The sequence below is a fragment of the Mytilus edulis genome, chromosome 8 (genome assembly GCF_963676685.1).
Source record: "Mytilus edulis chromosome 8, xbMytEdul2.2, whole genome shotgun sequence".
Taxonomy (NCBI): domain Eukaryota; kingdom Metazoa; phylum Mollusca; class Bivalvia; order Mytilida; family Mytilidae; genus Mytilus; species Mytilus edulis.
In genome coordinates this window covers 4,859,002-4,886,964 of record NC_092351.1, presented here as the reverse complement: position 1 = coordinate 4,886,964, position 27,963 = coordinate 4,859,002, and the positions used below count along the sequence as shown (strand labels likewise).

The following is a 27,963-nucleotide window of genomic DNA, read 5'->3' as shown; positions in this document are numbered from 1 at the left end:
ACCATGACCATTCAAATATTTGTGAAAGGAAGGTAGTCTTAACCTCATACTAAGCATAACATTTATCGTATGTTTATTTACATTGATATTAATCTTATCAGAAGGGTCGACCATATAACACAATGACCAATACAATGCAATATATAGTAGCACGTGTTCTGTTTATGCACTCTTATCTACACTGGTCAGTAAACGAAAAGATAATAAACACGTGACTCTGAAACACACGATTGTTTGTAGATATAATACACGTTTCGAATACTCTGAGGAGAAATTCAACTTTTTGACTAAAAAAGTCGTCTATGTGTAGTATTACTAGCCTATCATCTCTTAATTCAAACCTCAATGATAAAGCAATATCATAGATAACGTCACCAATTTTCATGGCATCGGATATCAATACACAATTGATGCATTGAAAACGAACGCACAAGCGCAGACGACAAATGACAGATTTTAAAACTATGGTTTGATGGTGGTTTTTGATTTGGCCTTCTACCTGTGTACTGTTGTCCAGTCATGTAATGTTTTCCTTTTAGTGTTATATTTAACATTGCCATTAAAGCGAGAGGTTTGTCTAGCCACAACACCAGATTCAACCTACAACCATTTCTTAAAGTGTCCTGTACCAAATGAGGAAAATGGCAGTCGTTATCTTATATTTCGTTTCTGTGTGTGTTACATGTCGTTTGATTTATGACTTTCGAACAAAGGTATACTACAGTTACCTTTATTTCACTATCATTAGAATGGAGTATTTTAAGCTCCGATGTCATTAATTGGTGATTTGACGGTCACTAATACCATTTTTACCGTCTCCTCTAACGCGTAGTTGGGAAACTCAATTTGCAATCATCAAATAACCAAATAATGACTTCGGGCCGTAAGACACAATACAGTTATCTCGTAAATCATGAAGGACATTACTTCTACTTGTCTTCCCGTATAATCTGTCTCGTTAACCATGTAGATACTTTAAATCTTCGACTATTGATGTTATTCTATAGATCGTTTAATTTGTTAATTTGACGACAATTGTGGTATCGGACCACATGGCAAAATTAAATGACAAAACACACCAAACGAATTGAAGACAACTGTCATATTCCTGACTTGGTACAGGCATTTTCAAATGTAGAAAAAATGTTAGAAAGTTAGTTAGTGGCGTACTAATTTCTTTTATTACTCCATATACGATTTTTTTTCTACCGTAATCCATCTATTATATATCTATGTTTGAATGTTTGAAACCTCGAAGTTGATGTAGCCTTCTATTTGTGTTGATTCAAGCACTGCTAATGAGTATATTGTATTGAGACGCGCGTACGGGGTACAAATTTGTAAGCCTGAAAGCTAAACAAATATTTTCTTCTATTTGTCGTTTGTCGTTTTGACGTTTAATTGTTAATGTAAAAATGTTTTATTATGAATAATACAAGTTGTGATGCAAATTTATTTTCACAAATAGGATTCTGAAACAAGCAAAAAGCGCTTATTTCAATTTGTCTCCTTGTAGTTACATTATAAAATCAGTATGATGTATACAATACAAATAAAGTACAGTACATGCTCTTTTCCATAATAAAAATATTGAAAATGTCAATTGAGTTTCAAAACGAACTGAAAAAAAAGAAAAATGCAACTGTTAAAATGAGATGCTTACAGGTAAAATAGTTTAAAGGTTATGTATGTTTGTGTAGCAAGTAACTCTTGTATTGTTTTGAATTTTGGTGGTTCACTTGTATGTTTCGGAGTTAAGTATTGCGCTCATTTCGTTCAATTAATAAACATTGTAATATGACGTGCTTCTTTCGCTTTGTAAACAACACCTTGATAAAATTATCAATATATCTATACTTAGCCCAGACTCAGAGATATACATATTTAATTTAATGGCTGTTACAATATACTTCCAACGTAAATCCACATGTATTGGAACCTATTCGCAAGCATTTTGCCGATTTTATTGTTTTAAAAATTGCAATTAAAAAAAGAAAAATAACTCGTATTCTAATTCGGATGCATAATAAAAATAAGTAATGCACAAGAGCTCGAAGAAATCAACAAAATAAAAATAAATTAAAATTCTGCGAAAGTCTATTACTGATTTGGCGCATTTAAGTCATTTCAAAACATGAAGTCATACAAATGAAAACGCTAGAGTTGAAGGTTTTTCTGTTACGTGGACCGTCCAAATTCGTATAATATTGTACTTAAAATGAATTTTGAGATAGGTTTTGTTTAATTTTCTTTTGTATTACATTATTTGCATATTACTGATTTCAGCAAGTCAACATGGCGGCTCATTAGTTACGAAATGTTAACTTTTGATTTGACGGTAGCTTACGAGAAAAATATGTATATTAAAAATGGTAAATGTTGGATTGGAGAATTAAAAGAAATAAACAGATAATGATAAGTAAAAATGAAGAGACACACACACAGCATACCCACTCTCGTTTCAGTTTTTTAATGACCGTATTTGTCCTATTAGAATCGAAACAAATCATGGAAGCCATAGATTGTTTAAAATTTACACATGACCTGAGCAATGATATTCGTAAATTTGATCCCTCACCATCTATGGCTTCCATGACATATTTCTTAATTATTGTCAAGGGGTAAGATGAAGCCCATATCATCGTAATTTTGGTTGATGACATTTGATTTTGGCAGTTTATAAACTTCCCCTTTCTATATTTGTCTCATTAAAAGCTGAAGGAGATGCACACAGAAAACAAATGACAGAAAATTGAAGAATTATTGTTTTAAAGATATCTACAGGAATTTTCTAATTGCCAAAATTTTATTCAACACCTGGTAAAGTATAAAACTCAGCAATATAATTCATATAAGCGTGTTAAAGAGGAGAATTCAGAATACATCAACAAGACAGAAACTAAACCTCACCAATATAGTTAATATATATATACAACTCGTCTAAACATCAACCCAACAATGTTAGATCTGTAAATTTGCTTTCGCAAATTTTTTGTTCTTCCCTCGCCGGGATTCGAACCCATGCTACTGTAATATCGTGACACCAAATAGCCTGCACTGCAGCCGTCCCGCTAGACCACTCTACAACCTGGGCTCTACAAAATAAAGCTTTTAGTGGCCGTGTGTTACCTTTCCTCGTCAGTTTTACTCTAGCGGCGTACTACAGTACATGATATATAAGGCATGGAGATGTTATTGTTGCAGATCAGATCAGTGCAGGCGATTTGGTGTCACGATGTCACAGAAGCATGGGTTCGAATCCCGGCGAGGGAAGAACAAAAAATTTGCGAAAGCAAATTTACAGATCTAACATTGTTGGGTTGATGTTTAGACGAGTTGTATATACATACTGTACACAGCCATGTATCACCATCCTTGATGGCGATCCGATGGATAAATCTGTTGTAGAGTTGTCACCGACTCAGACGTACTTATAAGTATAATTATTTTCTGTGACTGTATCTTACATTAATTTGTAGGATCCTTTACTATAGATAATTGAGCTGATCTGTAACAATAACATCTCAATGCCTTATATATCATGTACGCCGCTAGATTAAAACTGACGAGGAAAGGTAACACACGGCCACTGAAAGCTTTCTTTTTGTAGAGCCCAGGTGGTCGTGTTGGTCTAGCGGGACGGCTGCAGTGCAGGCGATTTGATGTCACGATATTACAGTAGCATAGGTTCGAATCCCGGCTAGGGAAGAACAAAAAATTTGCGAAAGCAAATTTACAGATCTAACATCGTTGGGTTGATGTTTAGACCAGTTATATTTATATATCTCGAAGGCAATATATAATCGTACAGTACTACAGTAAGCATGAGTATTTACAATAAGTTCAGATTTACATCATGTCGATTAATTGCACGTTGGGAGTAAATTCAAATAAAACATCAACCTGTTTGTCTTCATAAAACACAAATAACTAACAAAATATGACTAAGCTTTTTTTGTTACAAGAAACCTGACATGTTGCAGTCACAATTCTATCTTGCTAGGATTCTCAATTTGTTTCCATTTCATTTCAAAGTGTAATTCAGTTATAACTCATTATGAGAATATTTTTATGCAGGGATATTATCGTTCAAAATCAAGTTTTGCTGAACATTCATTTTGCTATCGTCTATAAGATTTTATTCTAAAGTTATAAAATACGAAGGCTTTACTTACTCACCAGTTCTTGAAAGCAGCAACAACAATTATAATTCCAATTAAAAGAGTAGCGTTAGCCTTTTCTTCTTTAGCTGTAATGTTATGTACAAATATTTAAAAAGAAAACGAGCTCAAAAGTTGGTCTCAATATCCTTCCAAACTTTTTATGGATGCAAATCAAATACAAAATTTTATGTTGTTGATTTAATTTCTTAACCAGTGGACAATTTGCTTCCGAGAACGAGCTATGTGTTCCATTGAACAAAGTTGCACTCCATCATATAATTAAACACGCATGCGTCCAAAACTAATTCAGATTTTAAATATTCGCTTAGTAAGGTGGTTATCTGTTTATGAAATTGAAAAACAGGATTTGCAAGCACAATAATTGGTTTCCAGTTTAAAAATAATTTTCTTTATTCTTATCAATAAATGTTAATGTGGTTGTATACACTTTTGAAATCATCCCTTAAAGTAAATTTTACGGACGTCATTACGAGTTGGTTGACCGTTATGGAATAACCGTTTCACAAATGATATCGGATATGTTCCTTACGTCATAACTACAATTCCCTTCCCTTTCATGAATGTGACCTACCGAATTAGACTATTTACCGGATTTGTTATCACAAAAGCAACACGACGGGTGACGCATGTGGAGCAGAATCTGCTTACCCTTCCAGGGCACTTGAGATCACCCCTAGTTTTTTGGTGGGGTTCGTGTTGTTTATTCTTTAGTTTTCTATGTTGTGTCGTGTGTGCTGTTGTTTGTTTGTCTTTTTCATTTTTAGCCATGGCGTTGTCAGTTTGTTTTAGATTTATGAGTTTGACTGTCCCTTTGGTATCTTTCGTCCCCCTTTCTGTTACACAGCCCTCCTCATTTAACATTCATTTTGTCACCTCCATAATTTCAATTTGAAAACAATAATTAGTGATTACCTGAACATTTGGCATTGACCGAAGGAGACCATGCCTGAGTAGTCTCACCAGTTGCTAAACATCTGTATGTCATGGTATCACCCTGTAAGTGCCCCTGTCTACAACTATCTATAGTAACTGTCTGTCCAAGTAAGTAATTCGTTTTACTCTTAATACTTCGTGGAACATTTAGTAGTCCACAAGTCCTAACTACAATTAATGAAAAGTCCAAAATTAAAGCTTGATACTGGATGAAGCAATATATTTTTTCTATATATGTGGTATGAATGCCAATAAGACAACTTTCCATAAAAGTGACAACTTGTTAAAAGTAAACTAATATAGACCAAAGAATGGCCTTCAACATTGAGGATTGTCTCACACGTACAGAAAGCTATAAAGGGCACCAAAATTGACTTGTGTAAATCATTCAAACAGGAAAATCAACCGTATAATCTATAAAAAACGACAAACTCAGAACCACATAAACAACGACAACCACTGATCAATAGATTCCTGACTCAACGTTTTATATTACAGGCGCCAACCTTGACCCTAACCTGAAACAATATTGTAACATCACAACATAAAATATCAATTTAAAAGACTCATCTCATTCAAATTAGGCATTCACCAAAAGCCTAGTTTGCTTCAAGGGCAGACATGTTCATGAAAATCAAACCACGTAATATAAATACACATAAAACTATGAAGTTGAACTATTTTTTCATTTCTCATTAATTCCACATAAGACAAAAGGGTTTGTGCACGGATAAGACAATGTTAGTATTGACGTAATACAGAAATAAATTATTTTCTGTGATATAAGACATTTTCTATTTACCGTTAATATTATACGAAAACGTCTTGAATGTAGAGGAATTTCGAAAACTAGCGAAATTGTTATTTATGAGTAGATAGGCTTTAATTTACAATGTTTCTATTCTATTCACATTCTTGACATATTCAATTTCTGTTATTGTATTTTCCATTTTAGAATAGAATATCATAGTTAGAAATATGGTTTTGAGTTCTACTGATGGAGGTAAACACAGAATATTATTTCAGACAGATCAACTATAAGATATTAAATAGTATCATCTCTTCTACATAATTATAGTTAAAATCTTCATTGTACATTTTGATTTTGAAATAACACACTTTCGTAATTGATTTTTAATAGACGTGACATAAAAGAGTGTGTTTTGTTCTGTAGTGCAGAACCACAATGTGTTGCAATTAGTCCAAGAGAATAGGCGAACGTGTCTGTTAGGTACTCTCTGGCGTTCAAAACTTTAAAAACTAATTTGCTTTTGATTTTTCAATATATTACAAAAATTGCCAAAGGAAATGCTAACTGATATCAATTTAATATGATTAAACCAAAAACAACCATATACATAAGATTTAACCAAAAAAATATTTACCTGGAGCTAGGAAACGTCGTAGTTCATGAATTCTCATAGACATTGCTTTAGATTTCAATGCTATTTCCCTGTTACCTATAGCTGTATAGTCAAACATACACGGCTTATTGTTGTTACATTCCTGAAGAGATGTTCTCTGTGGCTGCTTTACTGAACAAATAGGTGGGTCATTAATTGGCGCGATATAGATTGGTAATATGCTGTCCATCTCTTGTGTTGCCCCTATAAAACAATATGAAGGATTGTATATGATAGCAAATTTGTCAAAATAAAGTTTTGTACGGATGTAAATAACAAAAATCAGAGGATGTGTTATGATTGTCATTGGGATAGCTCTTCGCCATTAGTCAAATAGTTATGAAAGTGCTAATGAGACAACTCTAGATCTTCATTCCAGTCATAATATGTAAAAGTAAACCAAAGTACACTCAACACGGATCCTTTTCATTTAAAATAACAGTTATATAGTTCACCTTACGGCTTTTAACCACAACTGCAGAATTACAGGCTCATAAATTTTAACCAGCACATACAGAAAGTGGCGACGTTAGACGTGTCAGCAGGCGTAAACCCTCCTCATAACCTGAGACAATGACGTAACATCATAATTAACATATTATCAGTAAATCGGAATCAAAACAAAATTTAGAAATTGTTAAATGATGAGTTAACTGCGAATGATGTATCACATCAATATCGCAATTTTGGTGCTGCTGCCTTAAGAGCAATACTTGTATCTGATACATACATGGGTATTTGAACAACTGATAAAGCGTTAAATCATCCAATGAGTTATTATCAATCTGTGCAGCAATTGTATAATTGACATTACGTAGGTCGTCTGTAGCATTTCCATTAAAGTTTCCTAGGAGACCTTGTACTTTCCCCTGCAAATATATCACAGATCTTGTGGATATGAATATTTGAAACTGCTTTCAAAATGAGTTCCTATCTATCAAAACATGTTCAATGTGAGCTTCGTTCTCTTACAATGGCAGCTACCATAATGTTTCTGTATTTTAGACACAAACTATTTGATCCAGCTGTGTTGTGCTTCATTTGTAATGTACCACATGCAATGATAACAAAATATGTTTATGTTTCTCTATAAATAAATACATTTGTCTTATGGTGTCTTTTTTCATACACTGATAATTTATCAATTAGATTGTCGTGTTCCTATTAAATGTTTGCATGAAATAACGATGTTTGTTTGTTTCAGAGTCTGAATAAATTTAGAATGGAAATGGGGAATGTGACAAAGAGACAGCGATTCGACCAATTAGCATAACACAGCGAGAAAATTCAATTAGAAAACATAAAGAAATAAAAAAAAAAAACTCAGAGGCTCCTGACTTGGGTCCGCCGCAAAAATACGCGAAGTTCAACATGTTTTGCGAGATCACAACTATCCCTTATGCATCTAGCCTATGCAGAATCAACAAAGACACAACTATAAGCACAGTTAATATTTGTAACAATGATGCCAGAATAAGTTACTCAAGAAACTAAGCAAACACATGACAATGATACATCAATAATGACTATGTTTTAAATATTGGTATATTAAATTGTTTTTCTTTTCTTTCTGATATGTAGTTTATTTTTGACAAATCTGTTTGACATACCTGAAGGGAGGGTGGTGCGACAACTACAACACACAATACTCTGTCACAATCAGCTACTTGGATAGCAAGTCCATCCTGTAGAATGACAGTGAAGTTGGATTCCATACCTGTCTCATCTGTATTCACCACACTGAAATCTTACAGAGCGAATGTAACATAATTATCAAATTGTCAAAATGAGTATGTATAAACAATAACAATTCTAATGAAAAAGATAGTCTATGGTATTTCATATCTTATCAGTTCAGTAATTCTCCCTTAAGAGTGACATTAATTTTCATTTACAACGGAGAGATAGTAAAAAGAGCAAATTTACATGTGTGTAATGTGAGGAATCTTAAAGGTTTTCAAATTTTTTTATTACAATAATTTTCAGAAATTATTTATCATGAAATGTTAGCTAAACCTCCGATACATCACTTTCAATTCAACATGATTTGCATTAGCAAATGCCAATTTTGTCCGGATAAAAACCAGTCTACGATTGACAAAGTAATTTGTTTAAAAATATGTAATAACTGAATCAAATCGGTAATTGGCAAATGGTCTCTTGAATAATGGAATAATAGAAATTAAGACCACATACATAAACACTCTTGAACATATTGTAAAATTTTGAAACCGACTATCTTAAGATAATAGCATTAACAGTCCACGATGATATCATTTATCGAGTGGTCTGGAGTCGGTTTCACAAAAATACTTAAGACTAAGATTGAACGTAAGCCATGAACGATTCAGCATACTTACGATCAATCTTAGTCCGCATGTTTCACAAAATTGGATTCCAAATTATGTGTGCTGTGCCTATGTGAATCTTCACTCAAACCACAAGTTTTGCAAATACAATTTACTGTTTAAAATCGTTCGATGTATAATGGATACTACAAACATGTAGTGTTAAGTATGAGATGTTCAATAATCAATACAGATGAACTCACAGTTGAAGTCCTGCCAGAAAGTTTGTTTATCCTCGAAAACATGATACTGCTGATTGACAAGAACATCAAGGTTACGTGCACTCCTGTCTGCTGATGGTAATTTTAGTCTTATTTCTACAGTCTCCGTAGAACCACCACGAACAACACGAATTCCTACATTGGTTAACATGACAGAGGTATTACCTCCTACCCCTATAGAAAAATAATCATATATGTAAATAGAGACTATTACATTTTCGTGGTATACATGTCGATGTATTTGTAATAACAAAAGAAAAAATAATAAACATGAATCCTCGCTAGAAGCCCTGCATGTACATACAAACTGTTCTTTTGATTATATCTGATTTTTTGTTTATTAATGGTACATTCAATTTCCATTGGCCTTATATCAATGTCTATGTATGGTCTTTACTAAATGTTTTTTTTTTATTCAGCAATGGGTATGGATAAAATCATCAAAATTGTTCCATTCCATAATAAGCGAAGAAAGAATGAAAACAATTCAAAAAGAAATAAATTAAGGCGACAATATTTTTTTTACCGATATTCGCAAATTAATCAGGCAGAGACAAATCAAGGCAACAAACAAAACTAAAGGATTCACATGAACTCAAGAAGGATACATGGTGTGTAATATGGTTATCTCTATTTAACACAATAGACTCCAATTGGAAATTTGTGTCTACAAATTTGCTTTAAGTATTCTAATATAAGTTATGATTATAACACGCTTTGTGTTAACTATATTACTATAATGCTTACCGAAAATTTCTGGAAAAACGTTTTCGTAAAATCGTCCTTGAACGGTCACAACACTTCCATCAGGTAATGTAGTATTCATCAAAATAAAATCTCCAGGACCACACATTCGTTGGTACATACCATCAAATGTTTCAAAATGACCTTGACCAAAAACCATTGCTGTATAGAAAAAAATATAAATGATGCATAGACAGATTAAACGTCGAATATATATGCATTATTAATCAATGAAAAAGGTAAAGGATTTCACTCATAAAAACACACCAAAATGAACTAAATTGATATACCAACAGTCAATACAAATTATTTACATGTACTAAAATACTTCTGAATCAATAGAAAACGTACGGACGAGGATAGAAAATAACAGCTAATTGTTTATCCTATATTGCAAACAATACATTTTAGTTAAATATTTACTAGAAGATGCCCACAAAATCGCGGTACAATTGGGCAAGCGTTGAATCAAAGAGTTTTTATTTTTAGGACAGTCGTCGATTAAGCATACGCGAAAGCATATAACACACAGGTCGATAATGGTCTCCGAATTTGGATATGTTCTCCAAAATTGGCGTTTTCGGTGGTAAAAGATTGTTTCAAAGACAAATTAAGAAAGTTCAATACACTTCATTTGTACGTCATATCACAAATATTTCTGACTCTGTATGGTTTCAGAGGAGATGCGGCTCAGTGATATCAGTCTCTTCCTTTAGTAGTAGAGACATTTGTATTTATCTCCCATAAAATCTAAGCAACCATGTTGTCACGGAACTTATATGTTTCCAAGTATAATAAAGACTATAGGCAAAAAGAATATACAGACAACTTGCCTAAAAAGTTATATTCTACGCTGACTAGTGCATAACGGACTACTTGTAGTAATCATAGGGTAGTTGAGCACTAATGCTTGTTTAACGTTTTTGTACCTGGTGTTGGTGGATTATAGCTTTTACAATCCCGGGTTGATCGCTGATCCATGTAATAATCACAATCTATGTAGTCAGTCCACAAACAACATTGGTAGAACGTCACAACATCTTTAAGCCAATGGGACATGTGAGGAACAAGGTCAAATCTACCATATGGATAGGCACCCCAAGCATGACTTCTGTCTGGCGTACTGCCTTGGAAACTATCAGATGAGTACTTAAGATTTCCTCCGGCATCATAACAGCACTGGTTGCCGGAACCGGTCTTTCTGATGCAATAATTCAAAAGTAATAAAAGAATTTAGAACAAAGCAAGTTTGCCTTTAAAGTGTTAAATAATTGTACTTGTGTCTATTGTCTGGATACTAATTGATATGTGACGGGTTGAAAACGTTTGTAGGAGATGTCCCGTCCCCAACCTAGAAAAGTGATGGTAAAGCATTATATAAAAACAGGCTACGTCGGTTCAAATGCGCTTTACATAAAAACAAATCACAAAAAAAACTAACAATGGAAGACCAATTTAAACGTTTAAACAAGCTAACGAGAAATCTTTAATTTCGGTTTTATTGTATGTTTTATATATGCATGATTCTTTGTTATATTTTTTGTATATGTTAAAGATTATACATTTGATAATAACACCTCTCAAGATCTTATGTGTCAATGCTTTATACTTTGCCGAATTAAAACAACATTGTGTATGTCTATGTTTCTGCTTGTGTTCGAAGGATAAACTGATGTTATTCTTTTTTAAACTAACCAATATATAAAAGATGGACGAAAGACACCAGAGGGACAGTCAAATTCATAAATTGACAACGCCATGGCAAAAAAAAAAAGACAAACAGACAAATAATAGTACAGACGACACAACATAGAAAACTAAGGACTAAGCAACACGAACCCCACCAAAAACTAGGGGGTGATCTCAGGTGCTCCGGAAGGATAAGCAGATCCTGCTCCACATGTGGCACCCGTCTTGTTGAACACATAATTGTTCATGTTACTTAGTTTTCTTATTACTAGTTTGTTCTGTATTTTCTAGCAGTCGTTTACATTTCATTCGGCTTATTGTAAAATTATCATTTAAAAGATTTGAAAGAAATTTCGTGAGGTATCAACACAACTCCTGAACTTGAAGAAACATCACACATTATCAATCGTTGATTAATAAATAAAGGCAATAGAAGAATACTGCTGCTCAATATTCATATATTTATTTAACTGATTACAGTTTTGCTTATTTGGTACAATTCTTTACTTATAAACTATAACATATATACATACGACGGTTGGACTGATCGAACACAATGCACAGCTCCCACGTGATATTTACATTTACTGGTACTATTATCATACAGGTAACACCCAAAATCAGTCTGAAAACGTCCAATATCACTAAGTGCTTGTACCAGTGTACAAGGACAATCCTCCAAGCTGTTCAACCAACTCATATCTCGCCTGTCCTGATCATACCAAGTCTTACATTTTTGGCTCGGCCAATTGTCACCAAGCTTCGTGACCATGGCTTTGTTAACATAAAATCCAAGTGTTATTACGTTACTTATAATAGATCTGAAAATGTGCAAAAGTTATAATACAACTATTTCACTATTATGAAATGTGGGACATAACTTTTTTTAGATACTCCTGCTAGCAGAACTGATGTCGTATTCGAGCAGAATACTTGTATATGCCGAGACAGTATTATAACAAACATAAACAACGTTTGCAAAAAACAGGGGCGAAAGATACCAGAGGAACAGTCAAACTCTTAAATCGAAAATAAACTGACAACGCTAAATATAATAAAAGACAAACAGACAAATGATAGTACACAAGAAACAACATAGAAATTAAAAGACTGAGCAACAACGCTCAATATTGGACACTACCATTATATATGTTAATTAAAGGCAACATTAGTATACCGCTGTTCGAAATTCATAAAACCTGGCATCCTACTCAGATCATTCTACCATTAATTAAAATCGTTCACAATTATAAATCCTCCATTAAAGAGTGCAGTTATAAAATATGACAACTTATACAAACTCAGGTAGGAAAATCCTCGTGTGATATATACTAGTTCAAAATGTATATAAACAACATAGTCGCTAGGTAAACTCCTTAATCACTTAATTGGTACGACTAACGATCAACTGCACACCAAGACTCCTTCTGGAACAATGTCATGACAATACTTTTTTGCTCTAGTCTAACTCCCTGTTTTGACATTTCCTCTACCTGGGTATTGATATATACCACATACACATGTAGCTACAGATAAAGATAAGTGTTCAACTCGTTCACGAACAATACTGCGACGATTGGTGTAATCGTTGTAGCCAAACATAAAGGCTCTGTATGAATTGTATAAAATATCTATGTAACTACTAACCGAAATTATTTATATATTAGTCCATTGATAATAGAATTAAGACGACTGGCAGTCTTTAAAAACAAATGCTGGCTTTTTTCTTCACCAAAAAACGGTGAATGTATGTGTATAAAAAAAATTAAACCTGTTTAATCCAACGTTTTCTACATACGAAAATGCATGTACCAAGTCAAGGATATGATAGTTGTTATCTATTCGTTTCATATGTTTGAGCTTTTGGTTTTGCCATTTGAGACTTTGTTTGAAATTTCCTCGGTATTTTTGTGATTTTACTTTTCAGATCCTTTTTACATAAGAGAAAAATAAAACTATCAAGTTCAAAATGCAAGTACTTTTGATTCTTTTCCAATCTTTCTTCAATAGGTTTTACAACTTTTGCGATGATCATGTATATCACTGTGTAAATGAGGTCGGTGGTAACGAAATGTTACACATATGACAAGGAAAATTCAAAAAGGAAAGTCATTTTCATGTTATATAACAATTCACAAAATAGAGAAAACGTATAATTAGACCAATGAAATGTACAAATGTATAAGATAGAATTAAAAATAATCATTTTTTTTAAACAACTCTGCCCCCTAGGTCCCAATATAAGTCACGAATCAAGCTTTCACTTTGCTTAATTGATATTTAATTAAATTGATTCGGTTAAAAGAATATATGCTACTAAATTGCTTCATACCTGAAGAATGTAGCCTGTTTTTGGTCTTGAAGTTCAGCCATTACAATTCCAATTTCATACTCATCACAAATAGAACCTATACAAGTTATACTACTTGTCTGAAATGTAAACTGCCCAGTGGATGCTCGAATCGTTCCTATATTTCTTAGATTGGACCAGGTTATCTGAAATGTCAAAATTATGCTTTTAAAAAAGCTGAACAAGGTATTTTTAATCTCATTGCATCTATTCTAAAAAAAATAATAAACGTATTTGATCTCTTACAATTCTCATAAAAGTAAGTATCATAACGCGGTAGAATAAGAATATTTATTAAATCCAACTAAAGGGCCCGTTTCCGAGCATATACATAATATATACATAATATATTTTTATGTTTCAACGTAGTTTTCAATTTGAACGTAGTTTTCAATTTAGACTCGTTTATATTTTTTCGTTTGGGCTTGTATCATATTTTCCCTCCGGTTTATATGATCCGTTCATCCTGCATGACTCTTAACATTCAAGAGTCTATCTAAAAATGAGGGTACTTTTTCTAAAAATGAGGGTACTTTTTCTAAAAATGAGGGTACTTTTTATATTGCCTTCCAAATACCGTTTCGATCCCTAACATCACTGAAGAGACATTTATTGTCGAAATCTGGATCTGGTGTACTAAAAAAATATTGACACCGTATGTTTGTGGCATAACATCGTGACCACAAGTTAATTTTTTTCTGTTTAGTATTAAATTTATATTAAGATCCATTTTGTTACATCTTGTGATCAATTTTATTTGGCAATCGCCAATGGCAGTCAGCAGGGTTAAAGAACATCAGTTGTTCGACCTGTTAGTCAAATGCGTTTTGTTTGAATATACTTTTTCACTTTTTTGGTCTTTTGGAAAATGTTGTTTGTGCTGTTTTTATTCTTCTATCATTATCAAACTGCTTTTCGTCACAACCTTTGAAAATTTAGAGTTGTGTCAGTTCACTTCGCAAATAACTATTTTTATTTGGCATATCTTTGTGATCTTTGCGCCGTGTTTGGAAATTTTAAAATTGTACCAGCGTCTGTGGTGTTCGCTTAAATTGTATAAATTTCAAGATGTTGATAGTTTCTCAGTTTGAATATATATTGACATAATTCATTTAACATCGTGCTATTATTGAAGAAGGATATCTAATTAGATATATCTGTTATCCGAAAACCCTTTTTGAATTGTTATATATATATATATATATATATATATATATATATATATATATATATATATATATATATACAACTCGTCTAAACATCAACCCAACAATGTTAGATCTGTAAATTTGCTTTCGCAAATTTTTGGTTCTTCCCTCGCTGGGATTCGAACCCATGCTACTGTGATATCGTGACACCAAATCGCCTGCACTGCAGCCGTCCCGCTAGACCACACGACCACCTGGGCTCTCTAAAAAGAGCTTTCGCTGGCCATGTGTTACCTTTCCACGTCAGTTTTAATCTAGCGGCGTACTACAGTACATGATACATAAGGCATGAAGATGTTATTGTTACAGATCAGCTAAATTATCTATAGTAAAGGATCCTACAAATTAATGTAAGATACAGTCACAGAAAATAATTATATTCATAAGTACGTCTGAGTCAGTGACAACCCTACAACAGATGTATCCATCGGATCGCCATCAATGATGGTGATACATGGCTGTGTACATAATGTATATACAACTCGTCTAAACATCAACCCAACAAAAGCAAATTTACAGATCTAACCTTGTTGGGTTGATGTTTAGACGAGTTGTATATACATTATGTACACAGCCATGTATCACCATCATTGATGGCGATCCGATGGATACATCTGTTGTAGGGTTGTCACTGACTCAGACGTACACATATATATACACACATATATATATATATATATATATATAAACGCCTAAAAAAGTGTACACAACAACTCCAAATACAAAAAAAGGTAACTATAAATGTAATTATTTATAAATATTTCGGATAACAGATATCCTTCGTCAGTCAGATTCTGATGTGAAATGAATCATCTTTGAGTCTCGTTAGATTAAACTTTTACTAAATCTTGAATTATATACAATAAAAAAAGTCAAACCGAACATCAGTAAAGACGCTTGCACCATTCTAAAAAAATGTTAACATGACATAGGTTAGATGGTTTATTACAACAGATAGCTCATATATATGCTTTAAATACAAATAATAATGTGCGATTTGAACTAGCACAATTCTAAAACTGTATCGGGAACGACAATTATGATGGTATAACATGTATACGCATGATAACGTCTGTAAAATTACCAAATAGACAGCACTGAACGATCTAAATATTTGAAATTGAGAGTAAAGTAGTTACAACAGAGTCTGAATATTTAAACATCGTGAACAAACGGCCGTAAAAATGTAATAATATTTTTTTACTAAGTATAACTAGAAGAACGTGGCTAGGTACATATACATCCCTCAAAAAATTAAGCAATTTAAATTGGTATCTTCAACAAATGTATTTAACAAATGAAAAAGGTTAAGAAAAAGAAACAGAGACTGTAATAATAAGTTATATAACCTGAATGTGAAGCACTACACGGAGTCGAACTACATCTTTTCATTTATCCCATTTGGTGCCAAAGTTGTTAATTTTCGTATCCAAAATCTTTCCCGAGCGAGTCTATCCTCCTTAGACCAAGCAGAGTTGTGGTCAATGATTTTAATGGTCAGTCGATTGAGATCTGCCTTAGTGTGGCCAGGGGATCTCAAATGTCGACTGAGAGGGTATCGACTACCAATGCAAGCCAGACCTCCCTCTCAGTCGACATTTGAGATCCCCTGGCCACACTAAGGCAGATCTCAATCGACTGACCATTAAAATCATTGACCACAACTCTGCTTGGTCTAAGGAGGATAGACTCGCTCGGGAAAGATTTTGGATACGAAAATTAACAACTTTGGCACCAAATGGGATAAATGAAAAGATGTAGTTCGACTCCGTGTAGTGCTTCACATTCAGGTTATATAACTTATTATTACAGTCTCTGTTTCTTTTTCTTAACCTTTTTCATTTGTTAAATACATTTGTTGAAGATACCAATTTAAATTGCTTAATTTTTTGAGGGATGTATAAGTACCTAGCCACGTTCTTCTAGTTATACTTAGTAAAAAAATATTATTACATTTTTACGGCCGTTTGTTCACGATGTTTAAATATTCAGACTCTGTTGTAACTACTTTACTCTCAATTTCAAATATTTAGATCGTTCAGTGCTGTCTATTTGGTAATTTTACAGACGTTATCATGCGTATACATGTTATACCATCATAATTGTCGTTCCCGATACAGTTTTAGAATTGTGCTAGTTCAAATCGCACATTATTATTTGTATTTAAAGCATATATATGAGCTATCTGTTGTAATAAACCATCTAACCTATGTCATGTTAACATTTTTTTAGAATGGTGCAAGCGTCTTTACTGATGTTCGGTTTGACTTTTTTTATTGTATATAATTCAAGATTTAGTAAAAGTTTAATCTAACGAGACTCAAAGATGATTCATTTCACATCAGAATCTGACTGACGAAGGATATCTGTTATCCGAAATATTTATAAATAATTACATTTATAGTTACCTTTTTTTGTATTTGAAGTTGTTGTGTACACTTTTTTAGGCGTTTATATAATTTATTTATTGTGTACATGTATCGTTACTCGTAACGATCCAGCGCCCTCGTGGGGAAAATCGTTGACTACTATACAGACGTTTTATATATATATATAGATTGCCTAACAATGTAATTTTAACACACTATTTCCTGTACGAACTATGACGCCAGGAAACCACACGGAAACCAGGCGTAAATTTTGATTTTTTCCAGGCGTAACTCCTTTATTAAAGACATTTAAGAACCAGGCGGAAACCAGGCGGAAACCAGGCGTAAATTAGGCGTACATGAGGCGTAAACCAAGCGTAAATTTAGGCGTAATATGTAAATGAGTCCGCCTGGACAAATTCAGGCGTAAATAATGGCAAAAACCAGGCGTAACTTTCAGGCGTAAAAAATCCTGGCGTAAAAAATCCTGATGTGAAGGCGTAAAAAATCCTGGCGTACAAATGATTGCTTAAAAAATTCTGGGGGACAACTGAATGCTAAAAAAATCCTGGTGCACAGCTGCAGGCATTAAATATCACAAAATGGTTTTAATAGGTTCCAGCAATACAAAAGCTGATCAAATTTATTAATGATGGTTACATTCATGGATATATGTATTCTAAATATACAATTTATACATGTGATTTGACTATCCAAAATTAACAGCTTAAAGATGAATGTTTTAAAAAAGTTGACAGAATATTTTCTTAAAATGTACATGTATCTATTCATTGATTGACAGAATGTTTTTCAATGTACATGCATGTATGTGTACATATTGACGGAATGTTTCTAAATGTACATGTATGTGTACATATTGACGGAATGTTTTTAAATGTACATGTATGTGTACAGATTGACAGAATGTTTTTAAATGTACATGTATGTATAGATTGACAGAATGTTTTTAAATCTACATGTATGTGTACATATTGACAAGATAATTAATAATCAAAATCAAAATGTCCCTTTGAAACACATTAGATGATGCAGTGTCAATGTTTTTGCATTTGTTTTTTTATTCTTTTTCTGCAGTGGGACACTTGTTCAGTGAAGGAATTGTTCCTTTCTGCCTCTGTAGGTAATATTTTCTGGTTCTTCTTGCACCATCTTAACGTGTACTCTGAAAAAAATATATATTGAAGTTTAATATTTTAACTAAGAAAATGTGAGTTCATTTTTTTTTATCATTAAAAGAATTAACTTTACAAAAAATATTGTTTCAAGTAGGCTTAGATAAGCCTGAAGAAAATTGATTGATTGTTGGTTGCCTGAAGAAGAAAAATCTCTTACAAACCACAATTTTACAAATCATGCACATGACATGTGCTGTACTGAACATAGATCACCTGTCACCTGAACAGGTAGATTTCAGCTGTCCAACTACTAATTAGCCTCGATTAAAATTAGAAAGTATTGGATTAGGTGTTGTTTTGATAGTAATTAATCATCATATCACATTTATGACCGGAAATGTGTTGATGTTAAAGGCAAAAGTTTGGGTCAAAACGATCGTGAATTATGTAAAAATGACCGAAAAAGCCTTGAAAACTAAAAAGTATATGACCGTTTCATGCTTTGCCCAGCCGGTCTTTTACCGGACATTATACAAATGACCGGAATATATGACCGTTTTGGAAGCAATTAAAGGTACATTATACTATATATTTTTCTAATATACATGTCATGTATATTAGAAAAATATATAGTATAATGTACCTTTAATTGCTGTACATTTGTTTTTGTCCAAGACGGGTCTTATATCGCCTTCTTTTGCCTTAGTAAGCCCCTGTCCTCTTGAATTTGCAAGTTCCTGTGAGCCAAAAACCCCTGCAATTAAGTTGTAACACAGAGCGTAACCTGGCTTGTTAGATTTCCTAGTTGCAGAAATTGCTGAACTAAGCTTGTCAGGTTTAATTTTCACATCTGGGTACAGTTTTAGGAGAGTGTCATGAGAATCCTGAAATAAGACAAAAATTCTTTAGGTTACATGTACATGTAAGATTATACTTAAAATATTGAAACTAGAGGCTCTAAAGAGCCTGTGTCGCTCACCTTGATCTATGTGAATATCAAACAATGGACACAGATGGATTCATGACAATATTGTGTTTTGGTGATGGTGATGTGTTTGTAGATCTTACTTTACTAAACATTCTTGTTGCTTACAATTATCTCTATCTATAATAGTACTTCCTGTGGAAAATGTTATTGAAAATCTTCAAATTTTAAGAAAATTGTTAAAAATTGATTATGAAGGGCAATAACTCCTTAGGGGGTCAATTGACTATTTTGGTCATACTGACTTATTTTTAGTTCTTACTTTGCTGTACATTATTGCTGTTTACAGTTTATCTCTATCTATAATAATATTCAAGATAACAACCAAAAACTGCAAAATTTCCTTAAAATTACCAATTCAGGGGCAGCAACCCCATAACGGGTGGTCCGATTCATCTGAAAATTTCAGGGCAGATAGATCTTGACCTAATAAACAATTTTACCACATGGCAGATTGCTCTAAATGCTTTGGTTTTTTAGTTATAAGCCAAAAACTGCATTTTACCCCTATGTTCTATTTTTAGCCATGGCGGCCATCTTGGTTCGTTGGCCGGGTCACCGGACACATTTTTTAAACAAGATACCCCAATGATGATTATGGCCAAGTTTGGTTAAATTTGGCCCAGTAGTTTCAGAGGAGAAGATTTTTCTAAAAGATTACTAAGATTTACGAAAAATGGTTAAAAATTGACTATAAAGGGCAATAACTCCTAAAGTGGTCATCTGACCATTTTGGTCATGTTGACTTATTTGTAGATCTTACTTTGCTGAACATTATTGCTGTTTACAGTTTATCTCTATCTATAATAATATTCAAGATAATAACCAAAAACAGCAAAATTTCCTTAAAATTACCATTTCAGGGGCAGCAACCCAACAACGAAATGTCCGATTCAACTGAAAATTTCAGGGCAGATAGATCTTGACCTGTTGAACAATATTACCCCATGTCAGATTTTCTCTAATTGCTTTGGTTTTTGAGTTATAAGCCAAAAACTGCATTTTACCCCTATGTTCTATTTTTAGCCATGGCGGCCATCTTGGTTGGTTGGTACCGGACACATTTTTTAAACTAGATACCCCAATGATGATTGTGGCCAAGTTTGGTTAAATTTGGCCCAGCAGTTTCAGAGGAGAAGATTTTTGTAAAAGTTAACGCAGGACGACGACGACGGACGACGACGACGACGGACGACGACGGACGCCGGGCGCCAAGTGATGAGAAAAGCTCACTTGGCCTTTTGGGCCAGGTGAGCTAAAAAGGTAACATTGTTGGATCAAACGCATACATGGAAGGTGGTACACAATACCTTCACTAAAATTAATTTGATTGGTTTAATTTTCATAAAACTTTGATATATATTCACTTTGACCCTTTCACAAAAATATAATAAATTTCAAAAATATTGAACCAACCAATTTATCAGAAAAATTACACTGCTAGAATATAGCAGTTTAACAAACACTAGTTTTGATCATTGACAAGCTTGAAATTCCCTGAACAACGCGTTAAGCTGATTTTACAGACTTATCTCCCTGTAGTGTTAGGTACCTCCTTAAATATTGAAAATTAACTTAAATGTATAGAGTTGGAAATGTGATACATGTATACAAATATAAATAAAATGATGTGGTAGCATTGCAAATGGGACAAGTATTCTATTAGAGACAAAATGACATGAATCAAAGTAAATAAAGGTTAGCTAATACAGCTTTATCATAGAGCAAAATACAAACATTAAGTTATCCTGTAAAATCAGAAATCATTGCAATGCATTTGTTATTGCGATTTTGTCACTTAACACTAAAATGTGATTATAATTTTTTGCTATATTGAGAAAAATCCTGTTTAATTCATATTAAAAAAATTAAAAAATGTCAGTTTAAACTATTGCAATGACAACCTAATGTCACATTCTTCGAAATAATTTCTGAGTTGTAGTATTAATGACTGTATTATAACAAATTGATATCAAGAACAAGTAAACAAACTATATTTGTTATTGTAAAAGTTGGTTATGGTAATAAAGACATTGAATGCTCGGTGGATTCATTGTTGGTGTGTTATATTACTTATCACATATTTGTTATGAATACCTTAGGTTTTGCATATGCAATAACCTCAAAATTGCCCGGGGCAAAAAAGAGATATCCATATTGTGCCCTGTACCTAATGACGTGACGTCATTGCATCCTGAACGACACGTTTTTAATAAATTGTTTAAGATTTTACCTTTTATGTATCATTAAATTGTTATAATTGAACTTTTTTCTCTTTTCTGCAGAACTTAAATATGTGATAAAAAGATTATAACATGTCTTTTCCATATTGGACCGGGTATCATCCCTCGACCCATATCGGCCCTCGGCTAAAGCCTCGATGCCGATATGGGAGTCTCGGGATGATACCAGGGCCAATATGGAAAAAGGCATGTAATAATGGATTCATTGTTGGTGTGTTATATTACATAATTACTTGTACATGTATTAAACAAAACCGTTGATTTTTTTTTATATAGGAAAGATCTATTTTTGTACTTTATTTGGCCTTTTTGAGTGTCACAGTGTCAGATGAGTTCTTTTTTTGACATAACTATGTCTGGCATAAAGCACTTTTGGCTACATAGGGTCATCTATTTTTATTCAATGTCAATAAATTAAGTCCTGATTGATTGTCATTGATCTTAGGCAGGTATTCAATTTATTATTTTTTGCTTTCATTAGATATTGAAAATGATTATTACCAATGCTTCACTAGATGGTCCAGGAGACTCTCTGTACTCCTGAGAAAGAGACTTTCTAGGTGATTTTCTTGGTGACCTTCTTGGAGTGAATGTTTGCTTGTCAGCTGAACTGCATGTACTAGAAGGAATCTGTTGATTATTGGTAGGGTTTTGAAGATATGTTCTTGTAGTGTCTGGAGTTATTACAGTATTTGTAGGACCTAACTCATATGGCTTTGGTGTTGTGTTGAAACACTGGCCTGGAATTGACACTGTTGAGCTTGGAGGAATAATGGATAACAGTCCATCTGTTGTTTCTTCAATATTTTCCTTGTCCAGGTTTGTAATATGATATGTTGTTTCTCTTAAACTATCATTCAGTTCACTGACAACCTACAATGTATTCAAAATAAAAATTTCAGTTGATTTTGATAAAAATATAGACCATACATTGAGGTAACCTAAAAAAATAAGCAGAACATATCATATTTATAGCAAAGAACAAATTTCTTTATTGTTAATTATTCATTTGTAAACCTGATTAATTTATTATATTTATCAGGAAAAAAAAGTTTTATCTTTCATCTTTTATTTTATCTATATTATGCACATGATGTTGGAAAAATAATTATTTTTGAGATTAAAGTGCTAAGTTGCTGATTTTCATTGCCCCGCAACGAAGTTGTCGGTGCCATATAGGTTTACCCTTGTCCCTAATTCCATCATTCTGTGACAGTGTTCCAGCTAGGATTTCAAAAGGGCAGGGTGCTAATCCTAGAAAAATGGCATTTGACGTGTGATATGATAATATAAAAAGGGCATGTTTTAATAAAGATATTTATCAAACATTGTGTTTATTCATTGAATTACTGGTTATAATACGAGAACAACATCATTAGCCCAGATAGAACTCTATCTTTCTACTTTTAAGGCTGAAAAACTTGTCAAGCAGCTTGTCACAAAAGTTTTTAGATCATTGCTTGGCACAGTTGAGCTTTATATGCAGTACGATTTGAAAACCATTACAGGAGTTTTTTTCTAAACGGTTAAATGCTATATTTTTGCCGAAATTACGGGCTTTGAACAGTGATAAATTGTTGAAAATCACAGTTATGCAGACCTTTTTCAGATGTTGGGCTGATTTTTGGCATGTGAGTTTACCAAGATGAGTACAGATCAATTTTAAACTTCGATTTTTGCTCGGCCAACTAATGCTGAAATTACTGGCTATGACCTTTGGTAAATTGTTGAAAATTACAGCTTTTCTATACACCTCCAGATTTTGAGCTGATTTTTGATACAGAGACCACCATCATGTTATTGTGTTATTCAAATTGCAGATTTTCCAACTTTTAAAGACCGGGCCATTGGTGTCACTTTGACACATCTAGTTCAATTTTAAATTGAAAAGTAGTTGTAGGATATGTAAATTTCGTTTGTTTACCTACTAAAATAATTATTTATTTACCTCATAGCATTCATTGTTTTCATGACTACATAATGAACTGTCAAAATGTTCAACAACCTGCTTCATGTAGTTTACCACTTCTGGTTTTATGAGAAGCTTAAAAAAGCTCATAACTGCTGAACTTGGAACTGAAATATAAAGACAGATATGGAGTAAATAAGATGTAAAAATATTCCGACTTCAATGTAAAAAGTTATGGAGGCAAAAGGCATTAAGAAAAAAATTACACTGGTAGTTATATTTTAAGTATTGAAAAACATATTTTCTAATACTAGTATAAAAAATTAACATATATATGCAACAAAAGATATGTTTACAGCCACATGTGTTTTATGATTTAATTTTAGCCATGGAAATCCCAGTTTTGTCTTCCTTGGGAGTTGTTCATTTTGTATTACCCGCCTTTTTTATTTGCATAAATGGCAACAGCTTAGTACATGTAACTTAATAGATATAGGATAATGTTGTGTGAGTGCCAATGAGACAACTTCCCATCCAAGTAACAAATAAAAAAGTAAACCATTTTAGGTTAAAGTACGGCCTTCAACAAGGAGCCTTGGCTTACACCGTACAACAGGCTATAAAGGGCCCCAAAATTACCAGTGTAAAACCATTCAAACGGGAAAACCAACGGTCTAATCTATATAAAAAATGTTTTGATGTTCAAACTCGTAATTGCTAAAACTAAGAGAGGTCGCATCAATGAAATGACTTGATAATATTGTAGCACAGATACAAAAATTTATCATTAATCCAATTTTTTTAGTAAAAATACTGTACCTGGAATTTTTTTATCCTCCACACTATCAATTTCATGTGCTGAGGCCTGGGTGCATAGGGACCATGTCTCCGAAAGTGACGTACTTGTGCCCTTTTCAATTTCTTTTATGATGTTGCCTGAATTTTCAATGACCGGACTAGCTGGTGGGAAAAGCTGATCCAACATTTTGGACATCTCCAACTCGGACTGCAAGTTAGTTTCATTTTCAACTTTTTTTTCATCTGCCTTCAGGTTTGGCATTGGTGGTTTTTTGGGCTGAGACGTTTTCTTTGATTTAGGGGCAACAGGCTTTTTATTGGTTGTCAAACTATTTGTGTCATCTGCCACCTTTTTTTTCTTAGGGCTGAAGGTGCCATCTTGTTCGAAACTTAGTTTACTTCTTTCTGTTGGCTTCGGCTTTCTCTTGCCAACCTTTTCCTCTGTTAACGGCATTTCGAACAAAGTCTCGGGTGTAATTTGCGAAGCTGCCCCATCTGCCTTGAGTTTCTTGATGGCAGAGTTTGCTCTCTTAGCAAAACTATCAATAACATCTTCGCTTTCTGTAACAAAGCAAAGATAAACCAATGTAAACAGGAAGTTGTATTTCGTATGCGCATGCGCATTGGCTGGGGATCCGGCGGTATTTTTAAATTATAATCATGCGGTAATAGTTAATTGCCTAGATGAAGACTGTTTACTCAAGTTATAAAATATCAAAATATAATCAGCATTTAATCAACAATAGTATTCAAAATTTAACATGGAACATATCAATATGAAACATGGGGAGGGGACCTTGCAAAGCTCCGTTTGTTGACAGTTCTGGAACTTTAAAATTGTTCATATAACGTATCTTCGAAAAGGCCTTGTAAATAAATATTGTTTTAAAAGTTAAGTCCTCGACGATCGGATATTTGTTATTAGATATATGAACTTCCGCATGTTTTTCAATTATTTCAATCGTCCTAACAATTATTGTATGAGAGCCTGAGTGAGCATCAATTAAGGACGTTTATTTATACGTCCTTGATTATAGCATGCATTTAGCATTTATATATTTGTTTTATATAAACAATCGACTCACAATGCATAGAATATTATTTGTGTAACATATAAATTGCGTACTCACCATGAACTTTTACAACTTCCCCATGATACAATTCCCATTAATTTTCCAGTACATCTCCACATTGTTTTTCTCTTCAAATTTAGATAACACTTTCAGGTTTTTGTTATTATGGCCCACGACACCAATACTGGAATCCTTTTTAAAATATATACACGCGAACATTTCCGTAGATGTTTGAGTCTGACTTGAAGAATAATACACTATATAATGTTTGTAATACAATATTGTCTAACAGTTTAAAATGGCGATCTGTATGTCTGATGGAACTCGCTAGCGTGGGCTATCAAATTTCAAGACAATATGCAGTGCTGTCCAGGAGGCCATAGTAAAGGGTCAATCTATATGCTTCATTTCGGAATAAATTGTTTTATATACATTCAAGTCCAGAAGTGAACAGAGAAGTGAATATTTTAAAATCCTGCGGATATCAAATGATTTTTTTTTAATTTTGATTCTTTTGCCGTCCTAAGGAATCAGAAGAATCGTTTGTAAATGTATGTATATTGATCTCCCATTATAGCCCCAGTGTTTACACGTGCAGATATATGTTAGCGTGTCGTCAGTTTGTATATCTGAATAAAATGTCAAACCAACCAAAGAAAAAACGTCGAGGACCATATGGAGATGCATGTATTGATGAAAATGCGGAGGAACTTGACAGATTTGAAGTGCATGATGCACTTGATGAAGTGCAGACACTTCGAGTTGATAAAACATCTAATTTTGACCTTGTTGATGAATCCCGCAGTTTTATAGTTGAAGATGTTAACAATGTGAATGTAAGTCATAATCATCATAATATACAAGTTTACAAATTATACAAAGATTAAGTTGAAACACGAACTATATCCGCAAAATTCAGTTCCATGTTACATGTAAAGATATACGATCGCCAACCAATGTGGTGCTCCTATATATGCAGGAGTTTTATTTCATCAATTCATGTATCAATCAAGAAGAACTTCCGGTGAGCCACGCAAAATAGTACAGAAATATTAAATGTACTTTTTAGGTTAAATATACTGAACTAGAATAACTTATTTTAAACACTACTTCAAACATTATACACAATTTAGCACACGGTGGTGTTGGCATGCACAACGAACGGAAAGTTAAATCTCAGGTCCCCAACCAGCCAACATTGACAACAAACTATCAGCCGTGTTTACCCGGGTACCTTTAATTTTAAATATTAATGTACATTATTCACTGGTCTGCACAGTTAGGCAAAATACATCAAACTATATTTGTGTATGTAATCTCGACACAGAGACGAGAGATTATAAGAGTTCAAGTATCGAATGCGGATCCGGAGTGATAATTGATAAAAAAAAAAGAAAAGGGGGGAGGTTGTCAAGGCAACGTTAGTATCTGTTCAATACACCTTATCGCTATTTGTCCGCCATTGCTGGAAATCACACAGGTTCCCGTAAAATTTTGACGTCATAAAACAAAATGTCTGACGCCACAATGGAAAAGTGATTGTTGTTGACGTCAAAAGTTCAAGCGGACGGGTCAGCCGGGAATAGCGATAAGGTGTATTCAATTCGAAGCTTTATTTATAGTCGGCATGTCACATTACAAATAAACATAAGCTGTCTGAGCTTTAATAACCGAAAAATGCATACATTTACAACAATCATAATAGTAACACAATAGTCAATACAAATATAATAGTCTTTAGTTCTGACTTCAAAAGACATAGAAAATACATTTCATGCACATCTGGATTTGTATTTACTATTATAATTTTGTAGAAACCAGTGGTGGATCCAGGAATTTTCATAAGTGGGGGCCCACTGACTGACCTAAGAGGGGGCCCGATCCAGTCATGCTTCAGTGAATGATTCCCCTATAAGCAACCAATTTTGTTCCCGAAGGGGGGCCGGGCCTGCTGGCAGGGCTGTAACTACCTAATGAGAAATTTTCTGTACCAAATTTTAAAGTCAATAAAATGAAATATTGACAATTTGGACATGAAGAACTTCAATTATATCATAAACAAGACAAGTTTACAGTTTTACAAGTGTTATCATGATACGTGATATATCTGTCATTGTCTGGATTTTTGATCGATAGTGAACCGTTTCAGTATTCGTCTAATTTTATTTTTTTCCAGTGGCCGTCCGTCTGTTACTCAGTATTTGTACGAGAACACATATGAAACTTTGCTTTCGACAATTATTTATAGTGGATTGGGAAACAAGTTTTGCAACTTATATTAATCCCTTTCCACTTTGCAGGTTCGAGTGCTGCCTTAATAATTATAGGTCAAAGTACGGCCTTCAAGACGGAGCCTTTACTCACCCCCGA

At 33.4% G+C, this 27,963-nt stretch overlaps 2 protein-coding genes across 3 annotated transcripts in view; both read right to left on the bottom strand.

Annotated features, from left to right (window-relative positions):
* Nucleotides 1-1,439: 1,439 nt before the first annotated feature.
* Nucleotides 1,440-27,963, bottom strand: part of LOC139484650 (sushi domain-containing protein 2-like) — a 50,255-nt gene continuing 23,731 nt past the window's right edge. Inside the window, exons 8-18 of one of the 2 annotated variants that reach the window (XM_071268480.1) lie at nucleotides 13,855-14,018; nucleotides 12,056-12,343; nucleotides 10,763-11,034; nucleotides 9,837-9,995; nucleotides 9,072-9,263; nucleotides 8,131-8,267; nucleotides 7,251-7,389; nucleotides 6,503-6,724; nucleotides 5,097-5,285; nucleotides 4,176-4,249; nucleotides 1,440-1,620 (exon numbers count right to left, since the gene is read on the bottom strand). In XM_071268480.1, the coding sequence (XP_071124581.1) occupies nucleotides 4,176-4,249; nucleotides 5,097-5,285; nucleotides 6,503-6,724; nucleotides 7,251-7,389; nucleotides 8,131-8,267; nucleotides 9,072-9,263; nucleotides 9,837-9,995; nucleotides 10,763-11,034; nucleotides 12,056-12,343; nucleotides 13,855-14,018 (1,836 nt within the window). In that variant the 3' untranslated portion in view covers nucleotides 1,440-1,620. The remainder of the gene's footprint in view (nucleotides 1,621-4,175; nucleotides 4,250-5,096; nucleotides 5,286-6,502; nucleotides 6,725-7,250; nucleotides 7,390-8,130; nucleotides 8,268-9,071; nucleotides 9,264-9,836; nucleotides 9,996-10,762; nucleotides 11,035-12,055; nucleotides 12,344-13,854; nucleotides 14,019-27,963) is intronic. The other variant, XM_071268479.1, reaches the window with a different exon arrangement.
* On the bottom strand, nucleotides 18,064-26,904 carry LOC139484652 (uncharacterized). The gene is made up of 5 exons (XM_071268482.1): nucleotides 24,542-26,904; nucleotides 23,762-23,889; nucleotides 22,315-22,686; nucleotides 19,229-19,469; nucleotides 18,064-18,632 (listed from the first exon to the last, which is right to left on the bottom strand). The coding sequence occupies exons 1-5, from the start codon at nucleotides 24,972-24,974 to the stop codon at nucleotides 18,505-18,507; spliced, it is 1,302 nt and encodes a 433-aa protein (XP_071124583.1). The 5' UTR covers nucleotides 24,975-26,904; the 3' UTR covers nucleotides 18,064-18,504.

What these genes read in the sequence shown, in the direction of transcription:
- LOC139484652 (XM_071268482.1), bottom strand. Translation starts at nt 24,974, where the DNA reads ATGCCGTTAACAGAGGAAAAGGTTGGCAAGAGAAAGCCGAAGCCAACA. An exon ending in GACCATCTAGTGAAGCATTG is followed by an intron (nt 19,470 to 22,314) that starts GTAATAATCATT and finishes GTCTTATTTCAG; the next exon opens with GATTCTCATGACACTCTCCT. An exon ending in CAAATGTACAGCAATTAAAG is followed by an intron (nt 18,633 to 19,228) that starts GTACATTATACT and finishes TATTTTTTTCAG; the next exon opens with AGTACACGTTAAGATGGTGC.